Source organism: Rhinatrema bivittatum, chromosome 3 (genome assembly GCF_901001135.1).
Source record: "Rhinatrema bivittatum chromosome 3, aRhiBiv1.1, whole genome shotgun sequence".
NCBI classification, from domain to species: domain Eukaryota; kingdom Metazoa; phylum Chordata; class Amphibia; order Gymnophiona; family Rhinatrematidae; genus Rhinatrema; species Rhinatrema bivittatum.
In genome coordinates, this window is record NC_042617.1 from 119325654 (window position 1) to 119351018 (window position 25365).

The window sequence follows — 25365 nt, forward strand, 5'->3', positions numbered from 1 at the left end:
AACTTGAAAGTTAGGAGCGCCACTGTATTCCAAAAAAAGTGTCATAGCTTTCTTACTGCTCTTAACTTTAAAAAAGTTATTTCAAATTACAAATTAAGATTAGTATCTGATTGTACCCCTAGGTCTCTCACTACAGGAGGCAGTATCAAGGGGGTACTCTCAATGCTGGGAGCCAGAGGCACTACCCACTATTCTCAGAACCGCTGTATTGCCACTATTTAAAGTCTGTTTTCTTTCCAGTAATCACCTTCACATTAGGCTCACAGCAGTCTTCTCAATCTTTAATTGGCAACACCAATTGCAAATCATCCATGTAAAGGTAGCCTTCAAACCAAGATCCAGGATAATGACACCCCCCCCCCCAAGGGATGCATAAATATATTAAATAACCCCGGCTCCATAACCGACCACTGGGGACATAAGAACATAAGAAATTGCCATGCTGGGTCAGACCAAGGGTCCATCAAGCCCAGCATCCTGTTTCCAACAGAGGCCAAAACCAGGCCACAAGAACCTGGCAATTACCAAACACTAAGAACAACCCATCCTACTGATGCAATTAATAGCAGTGGCTATTCCCTAAGTAAAATTGATTAATAGCCATTAATGGACTTCTCCTCCAAGAACTTATCCAAACCTTTTTTGAACCCAGCTACACTAACTGCACTAACCACATCCTCTGGCAATAAATTCCAGAGCATTATTGTGTGTTGAGTGAAAAAGAATTTTCTCCGATTAGCCTTAAATGTGCTACTTGCTAACTTCATGGAATGCTCCCTAGTCCTTCTATTATTCGAAAGTGTAAATAACCAAGTCACATCTACTCGTTCAAGACCTCTCATGATCTTAAAGACCTCTCTCATATCCCCCCTCAGCCGTCTCTTCTCCAAGCTGAACAGCCCTAATCTCCAGCCTTTCCTCATAGGGGAGCTGTTCCATCCCCTTTATCATTTTGGTTGCCCTTCTCTATCGAAACTATATCTTTTTTGAGATGCGGCGACCAGAACTGTACACAGTATTCAAGGTGCGGTCTCACCATGGAGCGATACAGAGGCATTAGGACATTTTCCGTTCTATTAACCATTCCCTTCCTAATAATTCTTAACATTCTATTTGCTTTTTGACTGCTGCAGCACACTGAGCCGACGATTTTAAAGCATTATCCACTATGATGCCTAGATCTTTTTCCTGGGTGGTAGCTCCTAATATGGAACCTAACATCGTGTAACTACAGCAAGGGTTATTTTTCCCTATATTCAACACCTTGCACTTCTCCACATTAAATTTCATCTGCCACTTGGATGCCCAATCTTCCAGTCTTGCAAGGTCCTCCTGTAATGTATCATAGTCTGCTTGTGATTTAACTACTCTGAATAATTTTGTATCATCAGCAAATTTGATAACCTCACTCGTCGTATTCCTTTCCAGATCATTTATATATATATCGAAAAGCACCGGTCCAAGTACAGATCCCTGTGGCACTCCACTGTTTACCCTTTTCCACTGAGAAAATTGACCATTTAATCCTACTCTCTGTTTCCTGTCTTTTAACCAGTTTATAATCCACGAAAGGATATCGCCTCCTATCCCATGACTTTTTAGTTTTCGTAGAAGCCTCTCATGAGGGACTTTGTCAAACACCTTCTGAAAATCCAAATACACTACATCAACCGGTTCACCTTTATCCACATGTTTATTAACCCCTTCAAAAAAATGAAGCAGATTTGTTAGGCAAGACTTCCCTTGGGTAAATCCATGTTGACTGTGTCCCATTAAATCATGTCTTTCTATATGCTCTACAATTTTGATCTTGAGAATAGTTTCCACTATTTTTCCCGGCACTGAAGTCAGGCTCACTGGTCTATAGTTACCCGGATCGCCCCTGGAGCCTTTTTTAAATATTGGGGTTACATTGGCCACCCTCCAGTCTTCAGGTACAATGGATGATTTTAATGATAGGTTACAAATTTTAACTAATAGATCTGAAATTTCATTTTTGAGTTCCTTCAGAACCTTAGGATGCATACCATCCGGTCCAGGTGATTTGCTATTCTTTAGTTTGTCAATCTGGCCTACTACATCTTCCAGGTTCACAGTGATTTTGTTCAGTTCGTCTGACTCATTATCCCTGAAAACCATCTCCGGAACTGGTATCTCCCCAACATCCTGATTAGTAAACATTGGTAAAAAGCGGACCAACATCCTGATTAGTAAACATTAGTAAAAAGCGGACCCCCCGCGCAGGTCCCGGTTCTCCTGGCTCAGCCCTCATCTGCTTAAGGAAGATTGTGAAGTCAGGTAAGAGCCCACTGTTCTGTGCCCTCTCCAGTCACGGCGCGAGCGAAGCGAAGCGTACTTTCATTGGCTTGAGCGCCCGTCAATTTGGGCGCTCCAGTCAATGAAAGCACATGGACGGGCGGCCGTGACGTCACGCGCGCCCGTCCATGTGCTTTCATTGGCTTGAGCGCCCGTGCCAATGAAAGCACATGGACGGGCGGGCGTGACGTCATGGCATGTGTCACGCACGCCCGTCCATGTGCTTTCATTGGCTTGAGCGCCCAAATTGAAGGGCGCTCAAGCCAATGAAAGTACGCTTCGCTTCGCTCGCGCCGTGACTGGAGAGGGCACAGAACAGTGGGCTCTTACCCGACTTCACAATCTTCCTTAAGCAGATGAGGGCTGAGCCAGGAGAACTGGGACCTGCGCGGGGGGGGGGGGGGGGAGGGACCACTTTCGCCGCCGGCTGCCCCCTCCGGAGGACGGCAGAGAAGGGAAGGGGTGAAAGCAACAAAAAGTAAGTTGGTAACATGTCGAGTCGCTTCGGGAGGAGGGGATTTTAGGTTTTTAGGTTTCCTTTTGGGGGAAAGTTTGCCGTCTACCCTTATCCCTGCCTCTAACGCAGGGGTAGGGGTAGGCGGTAAATTAGCAGGTTAAACGCGTGGCAAAATGGCAGGGTAAAAAAGCGATAGTTGGGGCGCGCGTTACTGTATGGGAGGGAATAGCTAATTCGATCGTTTACATCTAATATACATGCCGCGGGCGGAAGGGGTTACCCGGTGATTTAAAGAGGCGGTAAGAATGGGTTAAAGGGGATAGTGTATCGCGGGTTGGACTAACGCGGCCGAAAAGTGAGTAGAAAGTGGGTTAGAAGCAGGGTAACCGCGGCCGCACTTTACTGTATTGACCTGATTGTTTGCACACTGTAGTATATTGCAAAAGATATTCTGAATTCTTATGAATAGACAAAGAATTTGATACCACGTCTGTTCAAAAGCTTATAAAATAACATGTACAAGTTATTTCCTTAAGAAGATTAAATCTTTCAGATACAGACACAACTTAGATAAAAGGGGGCAGAGCAGTTCCTTTCTGCAAGTTCCGTGATATTCCTTGGGGGAAGGGGAAGAAATTTTTAGAGACAAAGCATCATCTTGACTAACTATAGTCAAATATATTTCTATACAACTATACATTTTAGTTATTCATTCACTTATGTGCAAGAAATAAATGTAATCATTTAAATGGAAACTTCATTCATTAACAGATATCATGTTGCTTAATCTTTTTCCTAAATCTAAAAGGAATGCTTTAATATAAAATCAATAATGACAAACAAGTTTGCTTACTGTAAACTGTGTTTTCCGTAGATAGCAGGATGAATTAGCCATGATTTGTGGGGATGGCTTCATCCACTGACATCAAACAGACTCATCTCTCCACGGTAGTAGCACTTTCAGCTCTAAGGAGCATGTGCAGGAGTTCCTATGTGGGAGTTGTCTCAGAGCCTCCTCAGTCTGTTTCAGAGCTAATTAAGAGGTCAATTTTAAAAGGGCGCACGCGTGCACATGAATGCGCCTATTTTATAACATGAGTGTGCCGGCATGCACATGTTATAAAATCCGATGGCCGCATGCACGAGTGCCGGATTTTAAAATCTGCGCACGCATCTGCAGGTGGTCTGCGACTCTCGCGGGGGGGGGGGGGGGGGGGAGGGATTTTACAAAGTAACGAGCGGCGACACAATTGGGCATCCCCCAGTTCATTCCAATTAAGGAGCGGACTGGGAGAGAACTTTCCTATACCTAACTTTATTCTTCCTCCCTCATCCCCTCTCCTCTCTGCTCCCTAAACCTACCCTAACTATCCCTAATTTTTTTATTTTAATACTTACTGCTCCTCCGGAGCAGAAGTAATCTGCGCTTCACTGTGCTGGGCGCATAAGTAAACCCCGTGCGCATCTTATTGAGCGCGTATCTGACCTACATGCACAACTTTGGCGCACCCGGAGCTCATAACTAAGCCTCCCAGCGTACACTTGAACACACAAACCGGAATTTTCGGCAATCCTACACGCACAAACCATGGCACCACCGGACAAGAAGCTCAAGGCTCAGGGCCTCTGCCTGGCATGCCACATCAGAGCTGCTCAGCACGAAGAGGCCACAGCCCTATGTCTACAGTGTGAGGAGGCTCTGGGTGAACCAGGCCAAGGTCCTCTCCAGCCGGCATTGGGATCCCCGGCGGAAGCCTCCCTCAAACGTGACTCCCCGGGGATGAGGCGCCTCTCAATTTAGACACAGCATCTTTCTCCTGGGTAGAATTCTTCAAAGGCCTACATACCTTTATCCACATGCAACCGGCGCCCCCGATGACACAGCCACAGCCTGCCCCACAGGACCCGAACATACCGGGACCCTCTAAACCCAGAGAAGTGCCCCATCCGCCTCAAAACCCCAACACTGGGGACACAGACACATCGGACGAGGATCAAGACTCCCTGGAGGAAAAGGGAAATCCCTCCAGGAACAGAACTTTACCGAACCATGAGGCGTTTCTTCGCTAAAGACGAACTATCAGATCTCGTGGCTCACAGCCTGAAAAAGCTCACTATCCCAGGCACGAGAGCCACAGGGGAACCAAAAACGAACCCCATCCTCGAGGGACTCAGTTAGGCCTCCCACCATTTCCCTTTGCTGCAGGCTGTTCAACAGCTGATTGACCTGGAATGGGAGGCTCCGGAGGCCACGTTCAAGGGGGGACGGACCCTGGCAGCCCTATACCCCCTGGACTCCACTGCCAAAGACCTCCTGGCATTCCCCAAAGTGGATGCCATGGTCTGCGTGGTCTCAAAGCGCATTACCATCCCAGTCGAGGAAGGAGCGCATGGATCTAATCTGTGGATAGGGCGGCGATCAAGTGAAAATGGCGATGGCGACCACGCGAGCAATATGGCTACCACCTTGGAGGGTCTCCACGTGGGAGGACCCTCGTGTCAGACCGGGGTCTAGCCCGGATAGGGCTAATCAACCCAGTAGCGCTTATGCCAGCTGGGAATCTGTGCGGCTATTCAAGTCTCGGAGACCGGAGACTTTTAGGAAGTTTTCTACCTTACCTTGTCTCGGCGTTTCCCAGTCTCATCCCAGGCAGTCTCCGGCTGCGGGGGAGAGGGAAAAGTACCTTCACCGCTGCGCTCGAAGTTGCATCTGCTGCCTCTCAGCCGCACCCGTTGCCGGGGGCTAAGTCCATGCCGGGAGCCGGACCGAGGCCTACCTCTGAGGGATCGTGGAAATCACCTCAAGAATCTCGACTGGGGGAGGGACCCGTAGGTATCACTGCAGGAGAGCAGGGCTCGTCTGTGGAGGTAAGTTTTCTTCTTTGTTTTGGATTTCTTTGGTTATAATGCTCTAACACTGTACAAGCGTGTATAGAGTCCGGAACTGCTATGGAGATGGAAAATACTGAAGAGCAGAGTTTCCTGCAGGGGTATATGTACTAGGGCTGACGTCAGATTGAAATATGTTCCGTCTCCAACTGCTATCAGGAGCACACTATACCCATTGGTCCTGAATCCATCTGCTACATGCCAGGAAAACCATTTTACCCAAAATCAGCTCAAAACGGTTTACAAGTCTGAAACATTTACAATTTGTGCAATATAAGACCACATAAATGGCATTTACAGTAACTACTCCACAAAAGCACAAACATGCAACTTTTCCACCTTCAGGTACTCCTAGGTATGCAGCCTGCTCCAAATCCATTCAACAAACATGGACCTCTGCAACTAACAGCCTGGGACTAGAGGCTCAGCTATCTTGTGAAAGGGGGAAACTAAGGGGCTCTTTTCGAGCCCTCATGTCACGTGTGCTTCCCTCTCTAACTCTCACACCTCTTTTTGTCGCTACAGCAGCCTCCTGTAGCCATGACTCCTCCTCTAGGGTTGCTTCAATGTACAGTAATTCCAAATCTAGCCAACAAGTGTTGACATGCAAGTGTTGACATGCATCTGTCTTCCTTAACTCATGGATTTCTCGCATACTTTGCACATCAACATGGTCTGTGTACCCTCAAATCTCAATTTAGTCTACCCTTTAATTTTTTTCTAGATATTTATTCTCGCTATAATCATGCCGAGCATTCACCTACGTCCTGTTGACGAGTTACTATTATTATTATTATTATTATCTATGTAATATTTAATTTAATCTATTATTAATATCCATATGTTATAGGTTATATGCTAAATGCAATATGTTATACGTTATATGTTAAGAAACGCTGTTCCATGTAACGCCTTTTGTGCGAAAGTTTTGTTATATGTAAACCGACCTGATTCGATACTTGTATTGAGAATGTCGGTATATAAAAAAATCCGAAATAAATAAATAAATAAATAAGTGGAATTCTAACAAGATACTTCAAGTATTATGCCTGCAATATTTACAAACTCAGATGAAGTTGTGAGCAGAAGCCAGGCTAGGAATGTGAACCTAGACCTCCTGTACAAGCAATTTTGTGTGTTGTCTCTAGGACACCAGGCTTGCACTCCTATATTTATGTTTCAAAGTGAAAAGGGGACCCATTAAGAGAAAAAGAGCATATTAAATAAAGGTTTAATTTGGTTTATTATTTATTTAAAATTATTTATATCCCACACCCTGCGAAATGTTCAGGGCAGGTTATAAGGCCATATTCATAATAACAGCATAAAAATAATAAAAACATGACAGACAAAACAATCACTGATACCTAGATGAAAAAAAGATATCACAAGTAGAGAGTCTCAAATGATTAATATGCTTCTAACAGATGGAAAATTGTAGAGGGTAATCTATGATCTCAAACATTTGCTTGAATAAAAACATTTTCAGTGCCCACTTGAATATTTTTGATTCACTGATGTTCCTGATTGTGAGCGGTACAGAGTTCCAAAGAACCAGACCAGCAATGGACAATGCACGTTCTAGTGTATCATTTAAGCGAGTGAAATTAGAAGGAACATCTAGTAAATTTTGAGTGGCCGACCGAGAGAAAGGATGGCATGTGTATTTTTAATACAGAGGGGATCCAAGGGGGATTTGACATTATTTACGGCTCGATACTGTAAGGCCGCGGTAGAAACAGTGCGGCAGTGTCGGGCGCACCCTTCCTCCCCGCACGCACAGTTCTCTTGACCTAGCGCCTGATACTCTCTTCTAATTGCATGCAAATGCATGCCGCGGCTGTGAAGCGTTAGGGAAGGGTTATGCCCGCGCAACCCATTTTACTGTATAGGCGCTTAATACAGCGCCTATACAGTAACCTGGGTGCGCTGGTACCTGTCATTTCAAATGTCATTTCAAATGACATTTGAAATGACAGGCACCAGGAAGTGTAAAAAACAAAATTTTTAAATACCTGTCGGAGGGCCGCGTGGGTCCAGGCAGCCGGCGGGCGGCGGGATCCGGGGGGCGGGTGGTCAGGTGTTAAATCTATGCCGCGGGCGGGTGGGCGCCTGTTCCAGGCGGCGGCAGGGGCGGGTGGACGCGCGTTAGTTTCAGACGGCCGGCGGCGGGAGCCGGGGGGGCGGGTGGTCGCGTGTTAAATCTAGGCCGGGTCGCACAGACGCGCATTCATCCAGGCGGAGGAGCCGGCGGCGAAAGCAGCCGGCTCCTCCGCCTGAATGAATGCGCACCTGTGCGACCCCTGCGATTCGGTGCTCAAGGCAGTCACATGCTGTGACGTCGGGCGTCGTGACGTCACGCCTTGAGCGCCTAATCGCAGGGGGTCGCACAGGCGCGCATTCATTCAGGCGGAGGAGCTGGCTGCTTTCGCCGCCGGCTCCTCCGCCTGGATGAATGCGTGTCTGTGCGACCCGGCCTAGATTTAACACGCGACCACCCGCCCCCCGGCTCCCGCCGCCGGCCGCCTGGACCCACGCGGCCCTCCGACAGGTATTTAAAAATTTTTATTTTTTTTTCTGACAGGTTTTTATGTGTCCCACAGCATTACATTTTCTCGATCATCTCTGTATCGCTTTTTTTTTTATTGTGTTTTATTGTTTTTGAGTATCTTAAGCGGTGTCAATGGATTTGTTACTAGACTCACAGTCCTAACACCTACTAGGGGGAGGCGGTAAACTAACACGTTAAGGCCGCGGCAAAACAGCGGGTTACTAAGGAGATAATATCAGCGCCCGTTACAGTATCGGAGAGGAATAGCTAATTCCTTCATTATACAGCTAATTCGTTCATTTACACATCATATACATGCTGCGTGCGGAAAGGGTTATGTGTCTATTTTACGAAGCGCTAAGGACGCGTGAAACTGGAGACTGTATCGCTGGATCGCCTTACTCGTCTGTATTGTGCGCTCCCAGCACGTTACAGACGGGGAATCTTTAACCGCACGTTACTGTATCGACCTGTAAATGAGGTGTAGCTAGTGACAGCATATTTATAGCATAACCTCCAGTGGATGGGGAGCCAATGGAGGGATAGCAACACCAGAGTGATATGTTCTTTCATTTCTGTGCCTGTAAGAAGATATGCAGCAGCATTCTGAATAGTCTGTAGTGACTTTAGAACACATGCAGGAAGACCAATGTAAAGAGTGTTATAATAGTCCTTGGAAGAGAAGATGATAGAAGTGATAGAAGCACTGGGTGAAAGTCTTCAGAGTTAAGAAAGGGACGAAGATGGCGTAACATGCGAAGTTTCATGAGAGTTTCTAACAACTGATGTGCGGTCTAATGAAAAGGGTGTGATCAAGAGTGGTCTGAGATTTTGAGATTAACACCATAGCATTCACAGCCAGATCTTGAACAGTAATTCTGCTTTTAAACATGGTACCTTTGAGTGCCTTCTTAAAACATAGGAACTGCACTTTCTTTAAGACCTCAAAATAATGCTGTCATTAAGAATGCTTCCTTTAAACTTTGACTGCTGCATCACCGTAAGCTTGTCTTTCTGATAAGGATCTAAAAGCCATAATGCATGCTTTAGTCATTTTCTCCCTTGATTATTGCAGCTCTTTGTATATTGTTTACATTACCCCTATTATTTTTAAATTGCATTGGCTTCCTGTTCTCTGGAGAATAAAGTTTAAATTGATCATATTAGTTTTCAAGGCAGTGAACAGTTTGCCCCTGAGATGTGTTAATACAGTTTTAAAAATGTAAACATCAGGAAGGCAGTTGAAATTAGCTGAATCACAAGAGTGTTTATTTTGTGTGGCTGGTTCTAACCACTGGAATTCATTGTCAGATATTAAACTTATTTGTTTATTACCTTTTGTAAGATATTGAAAACACGTCTTTCTTGCAAGCATTCAGTGATCTGTTATCAGTTGCGGATATATTTTTTGGCATCGGAGATGGCATGCCAGAGATGGTCATGAGTTATCTGAGAAACCCTGATTTTAGTGCTTTTAAATAAAATTTTAAAAAATCCCATGGAAGACAAGCAGTAGTGGTTTATTACAGCTAGCTGCAACTAGAGTGGCAGCACTAAAAGCCTGCTAACAATCCAGCCCATCCCTTCTGTGATATGATCCTTCTGACACTGCCAGCACAATGCCTTAAGAGGCACAGACCTTTTGTCAGAACAGCTCAGGCTTTCATTCAGTCAGGCAGTGAATGGGAGAAAAGAACCACCCTCTGGCAGGCTCTCACAACAGCTGCCCATCTCCTTTCACCTCTCTAGGTTTAGACTTCTATGTAAGAAGTGGCACCATTTAAAATTGCTTGCACACTGTCAGGCCGATACAGTAAAAGTCACGGGAGAGCGCCCACTCTCCTGTGCGCGCGATTCAGTATTCAAATGAGGGCCCGCGGTAAAAAGAGGCGCTAGGGACACTAGCGCGTCCCTAGCGCCTCTTTTTTGACAGGAGCGGCGGCTGTCAGCGGGTTCGACAGCCGACGCTTAATTTTGCCGGCCCGTTCATACGCTTTCGCTGACTTGGGGGCCCGTCAATTTGGGTGCTCAAGCCAGCGAAGCGCATGAACGTACGCTGTGACGTCACGCACGCCCGTTCATGTGCTTTTGCTGGCTTGAGCGCCCGTGCACTACGGGCGTGCGTTCATCCGTCTTCGCCGGCGGGGGCCGCTGGAAGCCGCTTTCGCCGCCTGCAGGGGAGCCGCGGCGCGCGCCTCCGGAGGAGGGCAGAGAGGGCTGAAAGAAAGAAAAAGTAAGTTAACTTTGGTTACACTTATTCACAATACTTTACATGTCGAGTCGCTTTTCGCCCTGCGCCTTGCTTCGGGAGGAGGGGATTTTAGGTTTTCTTTTGGTTAAAGTTGCTTCGGGAGGAGGGGAGAGAGGACTGGGGCTGCCCCGGAGACCGGCACCCATGGACGCGGCCAGGGCAGGTGAGCAGGGGCTGGGGGAAAGTTTGCCGTCTACCCTTATCCCTGCCTCTAACGCAGGGGTAAGGGTAGGCGGTAATTTAGCAGGTTAAAGACGCGGCTAAACTGCAGGTTAAAAAGGTGATAGTCGGGGCGCGGGTTACTGGATGGGAGGGAATAGCTAATCCGATCGTTTACATCTCATATACATGCCGCGGGCGGAAAGGGTTACCCGGTTATTTAAAGAAGCGGTAAGGATGGATTAAAAGGGATAGTAACTTTGTTACCAGAACTTCGGTATATAAAACTGTTAAATAAATAAAATAAAAATAGTGAATCGCAGGTTGGACTAACGCGGCCAAATTGTGAGTAGAAAGCGGGTTAGAAGCAGGGTAACCGTGGCCGCACTTTACTGTATTGGCCTGCGAGCTGGCTGTCTGCACCACACCTCCCTTCTGCACTTGTAATCAGAGGGAGCTAACTGATCCATTGTGTGTGTGTGTCTGCCCCCTCTCCCCCTTTCAATGCTTGCCTAGCTCTTCTTTTAACCATACGAATCCTTTCCATGTCTGCACTGCCTGCTCAGTGGAGTTTGGGGTCCCATGCATTTTTGTTTACGTAGATGTGCCTTGGCCTTGAAAAGATTGGGAAACACTGGGATATTCTGCCCCAAATTTTCTCAACCGCTCCATAATGGAGTTTATTGATTTGCAATGTGTAGCCCCTTGTGGTCACTTCCTAATTGGCTGCATGCTGCTATCCTCTGGAGGAAGAGGTGTTGTGAGCAGTGGTTTGGGAGGGGAGAGGGATGGGCAGCAGGGCACAGCGAGGGATCAAAAACAGGCCTGCTGCTGTGCAGAGAAGACTTCCTCCAACAAAAATGGGATAGGGCTCTTAAAAAAACAAAACAAAACACAAAAACAAAACCCCCCCCCACACATTTCCTCTCTGTCTGTAATTCAATTAAAAATTCTCTGAGCTGGGCAGCACTGATAGCTCCCACAGTACCAGACGACTGAAAGCATCTGAGGAAGAGAACTCCATAGGAGCTGCTAATGCCTTGCCCTTCAGAGTATTTTTTTTTTTTTTTTTACTGAATCCTGTGACAGAGGAGAAAATTGGTGGAAGGCAGGGGAAGAACAGAGAGGAAGAAGAGGGGAAGAAAAAGGACAAAGAAGGGGAGAAAAGGAGCAGCAAGATGAAGCCCAGCTTCCACCTGCAAGGGAGAAGAGCTGTCACCACAGCTGAAAGAGCTCTGCCACCATCTGGGGGTGGAAAGGTGAGTTACAAAGATCAGCAGGAGCCTGTCGGCCTCCTCTTACCTAGCAAAAGTGGGTGTGCGTGTTGGAAACCGTGCATGGAGGCGTGAGAGAGGAGGCTGAGAAGACTTTAGTGCCTGGGTGAGTGCGTCAGCCACACTCTGAGGAAAGGTGTGCATCTAGGAGAGCAACATTTACTTGTGTAAGTTATTTGAAAAATAAGATGGACTAGCAAAGACACAAGCATAATTACAATACTTTTTTTTTTTCTGCCTTCATTTTTCTCTCGATTTTAACATGTCTTCTCTGTATTTCCTTCTTTTTAAGTAAACATTTCAAGGTCAATATTCAGTGATGTGGTGAGTGGCAAATTTATGTGGGGAAAGTTTCTTTTCATTTGCTTTGGATATTCAGCAGGACTTATGCACACATAAGTACATAACTTCATCCAGACAAAATCTGAACTGTGATTTCTCTGGATTACTTTAGCTGGAGCGCGCCAAGTGTGATCACTGGATAAAGATGCCTCCACTGACACTCCTTTTTGTGCCCACAAAATTTATGCATTTGAAGGAAATGTTTTTGTGCACTTAACTCAAAAAGTTGCGCATACAAAGGCTTTCAATACTGACCTCTGAGCATACAGTATAGTATGTGTTTTTCGTAGCTACTCATTTGAATTAATTTTGTTGTGTGTTAATTCTCACAGACCTTGAGGTCCAGGATTTAGCTGCAAACTTTGAACAGCTTACAAAATAGCGATTTGGTCCCTGGACTGGTAAACCTTGCCTTATGATTATGAACCTGAATAGGAGGCCTTGGGAGGAGACATCCAAAGCTGGTCCCTTTCAGAAACCAGCAAGTGTTTTAGTGTAAGCAGTTCACTAGTTATTTATCTAACATTTTTGTATACCGTCGCTCAGAGTCCATCAAAACGGTTCACAACAAATAGAAAACAGTTAAAAAAATTAAACTAAACTCAAATACATAATAAAACCTAAAGCTATCATACATTACTAAAATAACAGTCTCCTTCTCTGATAGCCATGGTCTGCACAAGCAGCAGGAGCAGGAATAGAGACACAAAACAGTCATGAACCATCAGACATTGCTAAAAGAAGACAGATGTATTAGTCAATCTCAAGGTAGACTCAAAACAAGGAAATCCTGCTTTAATGCTGTAACGCAATTGTTAGTAATAGTCCCTGCAGAAAGACAATAGATGTGAAAAAGTCCTTGTTTCAGATCCAGTAATACTTGTTTTAAAAAAACAAAACAAAAACAAGCATTTGTGTTTTATTTTGGCTGAATTCATTTCAGCATTGCTTTATTTACCTGTGGTTTCTCGGCATGCATCAGTTTCTACTGGTAACATTATGGCTGGAAGCTGTACTTAAAGTTCCTGAAGCTCAGCTCCCCTTTACATTACATGCTCCAACACCGTGTTGTGATACTGGTTCTGTACTGGCTCAGAGGAAAAGGCACTCTCTGCTTAGCCACCAGTAACAGTGAATGCAGGAGGCCGCATGTAGCTTATTAACTTCTGAGATCTCATAGGATCAGACCTAAAATGGCACTAGCACAGGCAAACAAATAAGAAAATTCCTCTTTTTTCCCAGCACAAAAAAAATATATATTCTCTATGGAACTGCAAAGATTTTTCGATATTAATAATATTCTCTTATCTGTATGAAAGAATTGAAAGGAAAGTGTTTACCTTATATAAATTATAGAAATGCAATTTTCTGTACATTGTAAAAAAGTAAAATCTGAAAACTATATAGAGACATTGTACAGAATCGTAAATGCAACTGTACATTGATAACAGAGGAAATTATATCTAGGATTGCAAAACCCTATTTAGCTTCTGTGCAATAGGGGTCAAGAAGCAAAACATGTCCAACTGGTCTAAGATGATCCTCATTTACATTTAAACACATCACTACAAAACCTGAAGACACACAAGTCAATTGGAATGAAATGCACTGTTTGAGGAGGAAAACAACTTTGAAAAGAAAGCTCTTCTCGCTGTTATTTTGGGTGTGACAGTGCTAGGAATCACTCTCTCCCTGGTAATACTCCACATCAGAGCCTACCAGAAAGCTAAAAGGTCACCTTTATACCGAAGAATGCTACAGAGGAGCTTAGTTTTATTAATGTTACCTTCTCCTAAGGTTATGTTGTTCTAGCCTTTAGCAAGGGGATGCATTTCAACTATCAACCTATGGCTCAGTTCTCTTGAAAAGATGCTCTAAATAACTAGGATGGAGTTTAAATAAAGCAAATTTACCTGAACTGCAGGTACTGGGTCTTGAACACATCCAATGCTTTCTGTTGCAGGGACAGCTGGTAAAGCAGCACTGCCAGTCCTGCTGACCTGCTCACCTTCACTTGTAACCACAGCAGCTGTCTGATGTGAATGCCAGGCCTCTCTCTCACAAGAAGAGCTGTCAGTCTGCTCATCCTGGAAAGCAGCCCAAGACAAGGCCCCTTGTTGGTCGTCCTCAAAAGCATTCCATTCTGCACCCTGGTGACAGCTTGCCATACTAAAGTCAGCAAAATCCTCTGAATCCTGAAAAGTGCTGTACTTCTCTTGAGTTTTTGGCACGGAAGCAAACTCTGAAACTTTTCCCCCTGCCTCAGAGAGCGCGCTGACTTCTGCATCAGAATTAGTTCCAGCTGGTTCTGATTTGGGGTCTGAGATCTGTTTCAACTCAGACTGATCAAAATCTGGGAGCACTGGATGAGAGGCACTGCTCGGGTCCCCAAACTCATCGCCAGACTCACTGAAAGGTGCAAACTCTTCAGAAGGCTTTTCTAAATTTAAATTACTGCACGACCCCAAGGTATTTTCACTCGGGCAGACAATGCCATCAACTGCACCAAAATCGTCATTACTAGAACCACCAGAAGACACAGACTCGCCCAAATTACCGTTGTTTATGACACCCTCCAAAGGACCCAAACCATTTTTATTTGCTGGATCACTGCTAGTAACCTGGACTTTTCTGAGACCGACATCGTTTGCTGCAGTTTTAAAACAATCAGGGGTCTTAGAAGGATCAAGTTCTTGGTCTGTTTGCCTTAGTGTGGTTTCCAGTGCATAGTGTTCTCTGCTTTCGGTGCTCTGAGCTCTGTTTACTGAGCTCCAGGTTGGGGAATGCATAGTAGACCTGACGCAGACATTATGCTCATGATTAGCCATTCCTTCATGGACTTCTGAAGTGCAAATACAGCCATCTGTTACTCTAACCTCATCTGCATCCTCACAGTTTGTATCCGACACTCGCTTCAAAGAATGTAGTAAACCAACTGCATTTAATACATTGTCCTGAATATGCCATGAGTCTCCATCTAAACCTTTTTCTGTTTGCGTTCTCTGCTCTGTCAAATGTATGTTGTCTTTATTTGAAAATGTGGAAAAATCTGCAAAATCTTCAACAGGGCTAGGGGTTGAGTCCAAGCTTAACTCAGTGCTGTGCGTGCTGACAGTTTTTAATCCTTTTGAGTCAGTAATACTGTCTAGATCTTCTGTTCCCTGAGGATTCACAGGATCCAACACTGCAAACCCATTTGTTAGAGTCTCTAGACAGGGGGCCTTATCACCATTACAGTTTCCCATTTCCTGGTCCCGACTTATAATGCTTGCATCTGCTCTAATAACTTCTGGGGAAAAACTGTCCTGTTTGATAATAGTTTCTTTCTGTTCCACTACTATCTGTACCCCTTCTGGACTTGATTTGCCATCCAGTGAAATATCTGAAGTTCTGGACTGGATTTTTTCATTGCTGGCATTAGTTTGTAAGACATCGGAATGTCCCTTAGTGGAATCAGGAATTTCTGTAAAACAATCTTTGTCTTTAACAATTTTAGTAGCAGTAAAGTTTGCAAAACTGTCTACAGTGTCCGAGTAATCATAAATTGGCATAAAATGGTTTGGGGGCAAGAATTCCTCCTTGGAGTTAGTATAACTAGGTGTATCAAAATCAGCAAAACCCACTCCAGAAGAACTGACTCCTGAGAAGCCACCAAATTCATCGTCGTCATCCTCTTCTGCTCCATTGTCCAGTGGTGGTGGGGAAGAAGAGTACATTCGGATGATATCAGGCTCCATTCTTTAGAGGCTTTCCCAGAAGTTAATAGGTACCTAGCATAATATAAACAAAATGAAAAAGGGCATTACCTTTTGGCTTATACAAGCAAGACTCCGAATTAAACAAATGGCTCCACTATCTGCATATAAATATCCATGAAATCCCTCTAACTGGATTAATTTGCCCAGGGTCTGCAAATAATAAATAGCAGATCCTTGAGGCACTACACATTCTAAGGGCTGCTTACCTATAATGGGTAGTCTCTGTGGAAAGCAGGATAAATAAGACACATAAGCGGGTGATGCCATCTGATGGTGCCGATGTGAACACTCAGCACAAGACAAAGTCATGTGACCCCCATCTGTGTGAATCCACCAAGACTAATTTTTATTAGAGAAAGTAAAATTGCTTACTTGTAACTGGAGGTTCTCTAACAGCAAGCTCAGTGATTCATACAGATAGGTTGTGTGATTCTGCCTCAGCTGACAGTCTACATCTGTGTCATCGGATGATGTCACCCACTTGCGTGGCTGATTAAACCTGTCCCCAGCAAAATAGTATAGACAAGTAAACAATTGGACATATGTTAAATGGCCACTGGAGTAAAAAATATAGGTGACCTTGCTCATGTTACTGTTTTCTAACTAAATGTCTGTCTTTATCAACTACAAAATCACAGACAGCTTAAGACCTCTATGAAGTCAGTTTGCAAGTCTCCTGAACAAGATGCTTCCTATTTGATCCTTCCAGACTATGAGTCAGAAATCAAAGAATGGCATGAAAAGCAGGGTAACTAAGCATTCCACTTATAAAGAAAAACAGTGCTCAGAATGAAAAATCCAATGCAGTTATCTGTTTATGAAGGACAAAACATTCCATAAATTAGGCTCTTTCTAGAGATGACTGGTACTCTAATCAGGAAGCAGAAGGTGTTAAGTACTTAGGAAAGGAGATGGTGAAGGATGTCACTTAGGGGCCAATGCAAAACAGTATGCAGGTCCACAGCCCCTTATGCTATAAGGGGATTAGCGCGTCCAACGCGCCGCAAGCTAATAGCACTCATCATGTGCAAATGCATGTCGATGAGGCTGTCAGTCACCCCACATGCAAAAAAAAAAAAAAGTGCATCATTATGCTCAGAAATTAATGTCTGCCCAGAATAGGCATCAATTTCTGAGCACCCCAAAAAGTTGTACAGAAAAGCAGAAAATATTGTGGCAATATTAAGTCGGAGGCTCCAAAAGTTTAAAACGTTTAAAAAAAAAAAAAAAAAAAAAAGAGCCGGTGGTCAAGTTAGGGAAACGGATGCTCAGTTTTCAAGTATCCATTTTCCTAACCCGTGGCTGTGCACCGGTTAGGAAAACAGATGCTTGTAAAATCGACCATAGCGCCTCCTTGGCAGCGCAACCCTTAATATAAATATTGCATGGCGCCCCCAGGAGAGGTGCCTGGGCCTTTTGGTGCACTTTTATTGCATCAGCCCCTTGATGTGAGAACAGCTTTTGCACTTTCAGCAAAATACTCCCATTGTCTGATCAGTCAATGTTATGCTCTTCTATTATTACTACTACTATCAAACAGTGACAAATCAGAGGTAAAAAAATGTAACAAAGCAGATCAATGTAGATTTTTTTTAAAAACATCTGGTGTGTGTGTGTGTGTATATATGTGTATATACACACACAAACACAAATACATGTATACACACAGCTGAACAGTTACAACAGCCGATATCACAGAGTGGTAAGATGAACTATTGCTTTAAATGATAAATGTAAAAATCTTTTCAGACACATTTTATGCAAATATTTACAAGATTATCATTTACATGTATTCCCTTGTCACATTTATTGTACTTCTCTGCACCTTGCATGTAACAGCTGCTGTAAGAAATTTAAGGTCAAAGGAAGATCAAACTGCCAGCATGATTTAATAGTAAGGTTAAAGAGACAATTAGAGCCAAAAGGGTATTGTTCAAAAAATGGAAAGCAGACCTAAATGAGGAAAACAGGCAAGAGAATAAGCACTGGCAAGTTAGATGTAAAACAGTAATAAGAAGAATCTGAAAAGAAGCTTGCCATAGAGGTAGGTAAAAACTAATAAAATCTTTTTTATATCTGAATCAGAAAGTTACAACACAAAGGACTCTGATTAGACATTATTCTTGATTTCATCTTTGCATTAGTTATGTTTTCTTTGATTTCTTCAATTACTCTGTAAACATTCTCTCTGCATAACATCAAATAAAAAGTTTAGCTGCTTGTCAAACAAAGCTATACCGACTAGATAGTCAAAAAGGATAATGCTTCTATCAGGGTACAGAGATACGGGACAATGTGTAGATCAATGGCTTACATCCTTGTCTAAGATGATGCTTGGCAAGTTCCCAAGATGCCCTGGGTTCAGAGGGGACCAAAAGGAAAAACTAGGAAGTACAAGAAGGAGGAAGCACCCAGTGGGCTGAGAGGAAAGTGATTACAAGTGTCTTGCTAGAAGACCCAAGTAACCAATATTGCCGCAGGTCAGGCAATGGCAGTGTGACGCACATATGTAGCGTGGCATTTTTTTTTATGAAGTATCATACAAATAGCAAGCAATAGATAAATAGACTCAATTTACGGATCACACAGAATTCTTGCTGCTTTGTTCAGGTCTGTTTAAAAGCTAGAATAAACTTTCTTCCTTTCAAAGCAACTCCTTATTGAGGATAACAACCTTTGGAACCTGTTCTTGGTAGGTCCCTCCCAAGGCAGCTCATATGGCAAAACACGGCCATGTTGGGGGACTGTACTTTTGACACTCCTTTAAAGTTTACTATATTTAACTGTTGTTCTGAGAAATCTTTTGGATTGTCATTACTCCATTTCACTTGGAACAGCATCACCTCTCTATTATTATATTCTCTTGTGTGATCCATATTTACTCCACACTTATTCTTTGCAAAATGTAGTGCTAATCCTTTAGATTCCCCTTCTTCACACTGTACAAACTTAAACACTTGGGTTAAATATGCACCATTTTAGAATTTAGATTTTTATATTCCGCTTTTCGCACTTTTTCAGCACTTCAAAGCGGATTAAATACAGGTACTGTAATATTTCCCTATGGGAAAGTAAACAGATTTGTAGGCTTTTTGCACAGTTTCTTTTGCCTCTCTCTGAATGAAATTCAAATCTGGGCCTTAGAATACAGTGAACTTGAGCAATGCTGATTATACTGTAGAAGGGTTCAAAGTCCATATGAAGCAGCAATTCATCTACTGGAAGTTCTCGTACATACCATAACCACAACATGCAGATCACTACAAAACTAAAAAGAAAAAAAAATGTATATATATGGTTGGGGCAATGGTTGGTTCAATTAATGGACATTACTGCTTCTGATCTGTCCCAGACTGGAAAGAACAGAAAGTTGTGTTCATGCAACTACAATCTGCAGATTCGCCCAGTAATCTAGTTTCTGGAGGAATAATTTAGGCTAGGTATTTTGATTCTCTCTCAATACATTTTCCTTCATACAGTGCTAATTGCAAATGAAAGGGCAATAAGTATCACAAAGCACTGAAAACAAGTTCAAAAACTTGCAATGGCCAAAGTCTCTGTTGGAAGAACATTTAACGTCATTGTGATGGACTGTACTACATTCGCTGCATGTGAGCTCTTTTAAACTACTAAGGCTTCCATATACTGCTCTGTATGCTTACCTGCTTCCCATTTCTGTGTGAATCGAGTTGCTAGATGCTTACAGCTTAGTTTTACCTTGTTAATGAAAGGAGTGCTGTTTTACTGCTTTTGCAAACAGGAAACCTCCCTTGCTTGTTTGTTTTCCTATGGAACACAGATTCCTAAATCTGTCCTGGGGGACCCCCAGCCAGTCAGGTTTTCAGGATATCCAAAGTAAATGTGCATGAGATAAAATGTGCATGCAAATCTCTCTCAAGCATATTCATTGTGGATATCCGAAAACCCGACTGGCTGGGGGTCCTCCAGGACAGGTTTGGGAACCTCTGTTTTAGAAGACATTGTCTTATCTAAACAAGTCCTTTTGTGCCACAAATGTCTATCGGTCTTTCCCCAGCATGTCAGTCACCTGACAACTGTGAAATTTGGAAACTGATGTACTAAGTCATGCAGCTTTTCACACAGAAGTCATAATTTTCTGTGCATAATTATTCTATCAGGACTCATAATCTGAATGAACCGGTTGGAAAAGTTGCACACACAATTTTCTTATGAGCGACATTGCAAAAAAGATAACTACATCTCACTGAGGTGTAGTTATGTTCTTTTTGCAAAAATTGGTCAGCAAAGCTCTTTCTGCAGAGCTCAACTTTAATGAGCTGCTCTGCATGATTTTGCATCACAGCAGCTATTAATGATGAATTTAAATAAAGTTTTGCATGGAACTTTTTTTTATTTGCAAAGCCCAAAAAAATTCATAAAGTGTACTTCATGTGTAAAAAGGGAAATTATGTGCCAAGTGTAATTTATGCACAAAGCAGACTTTGTGAAATACTGTGCAGCTTAGTACATCAGCCTCTTAGTTTTAGTGATTTATATGAAATGAGTTGACATCTGAAGAGGCATCCTATGAAAACCTCATGTACCACACTATTTTCTTTAGTTGATCGTGTAAAAGGGATCACAGTCTACAAAGGCTCCAATTTTTTCAAAGACCGAATGGTGAAATTTAAACATACTTGTTAAATTACCTTTCCTTGAGTCCTGACAGAGCAGTCAAAACAAGTAGGTTGCTCTTGCTCACCAGCAGGTGGAGGCAGAGAACACCTTTCTTTTCTGATCTATCCCTTCCTATATAGCCTGGTGTAACATGACAGGATGTCAGTAGCCTCTTTGCCAAAGCTTACATTATATTAGAATTTAATCGACCCCTCCCAAATTATACATGAAAAAAAAGGGTTTATATATTCATCTAGAGTCCTCGAACAGTTCCTTCTTTTCTTCCTTTCTGAAGCTCTCCTTTGCTCCACCTTTTGGGAGATACGTGCAGGATTTCCTAACTCTCATTTATACTTCTCCCCCTTTATTTATTTTCTTTTCTTCCTTCCGTTATGACCCAAGTGTGTTCTGGACTGGTCTGTCAGGACTCAAGGAAAGGAAATGAACAGGTAGGTTTAAATTTCTCATCTTCCTGCCAGACCAGTCCTGACAAGTGGGACATACCCGAGCAGTGCCTAACCCAAGCGGGACAAGTCTGTAGTGACCTCCAAGACTCTAGCATCAGACACCAAGTCTTCATTGGCCTGTAAGTCCAACTTGTAATGTTTAACAAATAAATGTAATGAGGACCAAGTTGTTGCCTTGCAGATGTCCTTGTGGAGAGATTAGCTTGTACTCCACCCAGGATGAGGCTTTAACTCTTGTTAAGGATGCCCCTCAACCCCTCTGACACTTGCCTAGCTTTCTCAAAGTAGGCAGAAGCGACTGTCTCTCTAATCTATCTTGTGATGGACATCTTTTAAGGCACTCTACTCTTCCGATGGACCCCAAACAGAACAGACATTCTATCTGTCTTCTGAAAGTTGTTTGTGGCTTCCAAGTAAAGGAGGAAGACCCGCATATATACAGGAAATGTAGACATCTTCTTGACCCACACACATTCTGATTTCCTAAATGAGGTCAATTAAATTGTCTGGTTCAGGAGGAACTCTCGACATCACTTTAGGCACAAAGGAAGGGACTGGGCAGATCATGCCCGTGTCTTTAGAAAACACCAAATAGTGCACAACAAATGCCTGAAACTCTGAGATCCTTCTAGCTGAACAAATTACTACTAGGAGAACTGCCTTCCTCATCAGATCCTTAATAGATGTTCCCTTTAGTGGTTCAAAAGTGTCAAGGATCTAAATATCAAATTTAGATCCCAAGCCAGAACTACCTGGAGAGCTGGGAGATGCACATGCTTCACCCCTTTCAAGAAACATGCCACAACTGTGTGATGCAAGAGCCTCTCCCAACTTGTCCTCTGTAACAAGTCAATGCCGCTATCTGTACTTTCCATGAAGTTAATGCTAATATCTTGTCTAGGCCTTCTTCCTGCAGGAAGTCCAGAATCAACCAAACCTGTGCCTTAAAGGCAACAAGCTCTTCTGCTGGCATCAGGTATTGAAGATTCTCTATACTCTGATGTATGCTAGGGATGTGGATTTTATCTTTGCCTTCAGCAAGGTTGTGATTACTGCCTCTAAGTATCCTTGCTTTCATAATCTCTCAATAGCAAAGCTGTAAAATAACATGGAGTTGGATTTTCCATCATAGCCAGACCTTTTATGAAGCAGGCCTCTGGTTACTGTGAGCCCGAACAGTTCCATCGTGATGAGCCTGACAAATCCACATTCCATGGGCATCTGGCCCAGTCTGATGCCACTAGAATGACTCAGCCAGGGTAATCTGTGATTCTTTGACGGATCCATGCTATCATTGGTAAGGGTGGCATACAAAACATCGCAGCAAGGTTTTTGACAAGAATTCAACTCAGAGACCATATAATGCCAGTATTATTTTCATTACACTGGGTGCCTATAGCCTGAAGATGTTGGCCATGGCTGAATCAAAAGCATCCATTCTCTTGGCCTTTGCTGAAAAAAAGTCTTTACTTTGGCATTCCTTTAAAGATGCCATCAAATCCCAGTGAGGCTTACACCACCTGTTTACTATCTTTGTGAATGCTTCATCCGCAAGCTCACATTCCCTCTGATCCAGCGTCTGCTAAGAATCTGCCTGTATGCTGTCTGCTCCTGCTATGTGTCTGGTTGACAGTCCTATGAAATGAGTTTCTGCCCTGCTCATCAGTTGCACAGTCTCCTTTTCTAAACGAGGACTCCGCATGCCCTCGTCTGTTTACATATGCCACTGCTGTCATTCTGTCAGACAGCACTCTTATTGCTCTCTCGCTTTTACCCTTGGGCAAAACTCCTCAAGCACCAGTCTTACCACCTTTAGCTCTAAGAGAGTCACAGACAAAAAAAAAGCCTCTCTTTCCAACCATCTGCATTGTGCCATCTGCCCTTTGCAGGGGGCTCCCTATCCTGACTGGCTGGCATATACCACCAAAGCTGACTATACAGGCGAAACCAGGCTCAATCCTGAGACTAAATTGTACTTCCCCAGCCACCAATGAAGACTAGTTCTGGCCTCAGCTGGAAGTCTGTGCTTCTCCTTGTTTCTCCTATTGTAAGGATACCAATGGGAGAGCAGTGCCCTCCGCAATGGGTGCATATGTGCCCTTGCCCAGGGAACTACATCTATGGCTGCTGCTATTGAGCCCAAAACCTGTGGGTAATCCCTTGCCCTAGCACTCCTGCTTGCTGCCAGTTTCTTTACTTGAATTCTCAATTTCTCATCTCTCTTGTGTCAAGAAGATTCCCCCTCTTTCGTATTGAATATGGCTCCCAGTTAGACCAATATTTGGGATGACTGCAACTGGCATATGGCCTTGTTCATCACCCATCTCAAAGATTCTAGAAGAGACTTCACCCACTGGACGAATCTTTTGCTCTCCTCCCTCGACCTGGCCCTGATTAACCAGTCATCCAAATACAGATGGACCAGAATGCCCTCTTTTCTCAGGAAGGCTGCCGTCGCCACCACCACCACCTTTGTAAAAGGTTCATGGTGCTGTGGCCAGACCAAAGGGCTATGCCTTGAATTGAAAATGGTTTTCCAGCACTGCAAATCTTAAAATCTTTTGATGTACCTATATGACCAGACCAGAGAAGTGAGGAACTCCCCTTTCCTGAGTGCCCCCATCACTGATGTTAAGATTTCCATTCTGAATCGAAGCACCCTGAGAACCTTGTTTACATTTTTCAGGCAAAACATCACCTTTTTATTGGGAACCACAAAATACTGGGAGTAACAACTTTTTCTTTGTTCTGGGGCGGGCACTAGCATTATTGCTTCCAGTGCCAGGAGCTGGTTCACTGTCTTTTGTATGACTCTCTCTTGTTTTGGAAACTTGCACGGAAACAAGAAACAAAATTTCAATAGTGGGGCGGCCAACTCTAGAACATAACCCTGCTGAATAATTTCCAGGGCCCAGCTGTACCCGATTATCTAGGTCCATTCTTCAAAAAAGTGTCAAATGACCGCCTATGGGGGATTGAAGCCTGGGCCCCCCAAAACCCCCTGAATTACAGAAACCTTTGCCTTGGGACCACCTCTGATTCCCACAAAAGGGCTTTTTCAGCTGGAGCTTACTTCCTTGAATATTCTGTGCCCTGGCCAGTTTATATAGTCTCAACTCCATGGACTTAAACTTAAAATAACTCTCAACTGTTCTTATTCTGGCAGTCTCTGTGGTATTGCCTCCACTAAGACCTTTACCAAAGTATTCAAGTTCCTCTCCAAATAGAAGACACCCTTTAACATAGTAATGACAGATGATAAAGACGAGATGGTCTATCCAGTCCGCCCAAGCAGGTTACTGCGTGCAGAAATGTTACATCAACCCTTCCTTTATGCCTTTAGGGTTCTGCATGCCCTTCTGAATTCATTAACTGTTTTCATCTTCACCACCTCTTCAGGGAGAGCATTCCAGGCATCCACCACCCTCTCCGTGAAGAAATATTTCCTGATATTGGTTCTGAGTCTTCCCCCCTGTAGTTTCAAATATGATTCCTAGTTCTACGGTTTCCTTTCCAGCAAAAATGATTTGAAGTTTGTCCATTGTTAATACCTATCAGGTGTCTGAAGGTCTGTATCATATCTCCTCTGTACCTCCTCTCCTCCAGGATATACATATTTCAATCCTTCAGCCTCTCCTCGTAGGTCTTCTAAAACAGACCCCACTCACCATTTTGGTCACACGGTTGGCGCATCCACTAGGCAGTCGTTGAGGGCACCAACCAGTAGGGGGCACCAAAGAGCAGCTATGTGGGGCCGTGAGCAGAGCCCTTCCTGCTCACGGCCTGCTTGCGCCAGAGAGAAGCAGACTCAGCAGGCCACAAGCGGAACTTCTGTTTGTATGTATGTATGAGATAGAGACAGCAAGCCTGTGTGAGGGAGTGAGAGTGCAAGTGGGTGTAAGAAAGGGAACATGTGTAAGGGTGTGTGTGCCAGAAAGAGAGAGAACCTGTGTAAAAAGGGGATGTACAAGAGACAGAGTGTCTGTATGAGGGGGTGTATGAGAAAGAGACAGAGGGAAGGTGTGTGTGTGTGTGTGAGAGAGAGGGAGCCTTTATGAGGGAACGTGTACATATGAGAGAGAGAGAGAACGTGTGTGTGTGTGTGTTTGTGTGTGTGAGAGGGGATTGTGTGTGTACAAGAGAGCCATGGTGTTGGTGAAAGGGAGTGAGTCTGTGTAAGGGTACGTGTGTGAATGAGACAAGGAACCTAAGTGTGTGTGTGAGAGAAAGGGGCCTGTCTGAGTGAATAAGGGCATATGTACA

At 43.8% G+C, this 25365-nt stretch overlaps 1 protein-coding gene across 5 annotated transcripts in view; it reads right to left on the reverse strand.

The window, feature by feature from the left end:
- AFTPH (aftiphilin) overlaps positions 1-25365 on the reverse strand; it is a 157762-nt gene that overhangs the window by 70949 nt on the left and 61448 nt on the right. For 4 of the 5 annotated variants that reach the window (XM_029593631.1, XM_029593635.1, XM_029593633.1 and 1 more), the window contains exon 2: positions 14153-16009. In XM_029593631.1, coding sequence (XP_029449491.1) covers positions 14153-15976 — 1824 coding nt within the window. In that variant the 5' untranslated portion in view covers positions 15977-16009. Of the gene's footprint in view, positions 1-14152; positions 16010-16369; positions 16497-25365 lie in introns of all 5 variants that reach the window. The other variant, XM_029593632.1, reaches the window with a different exon arrangement.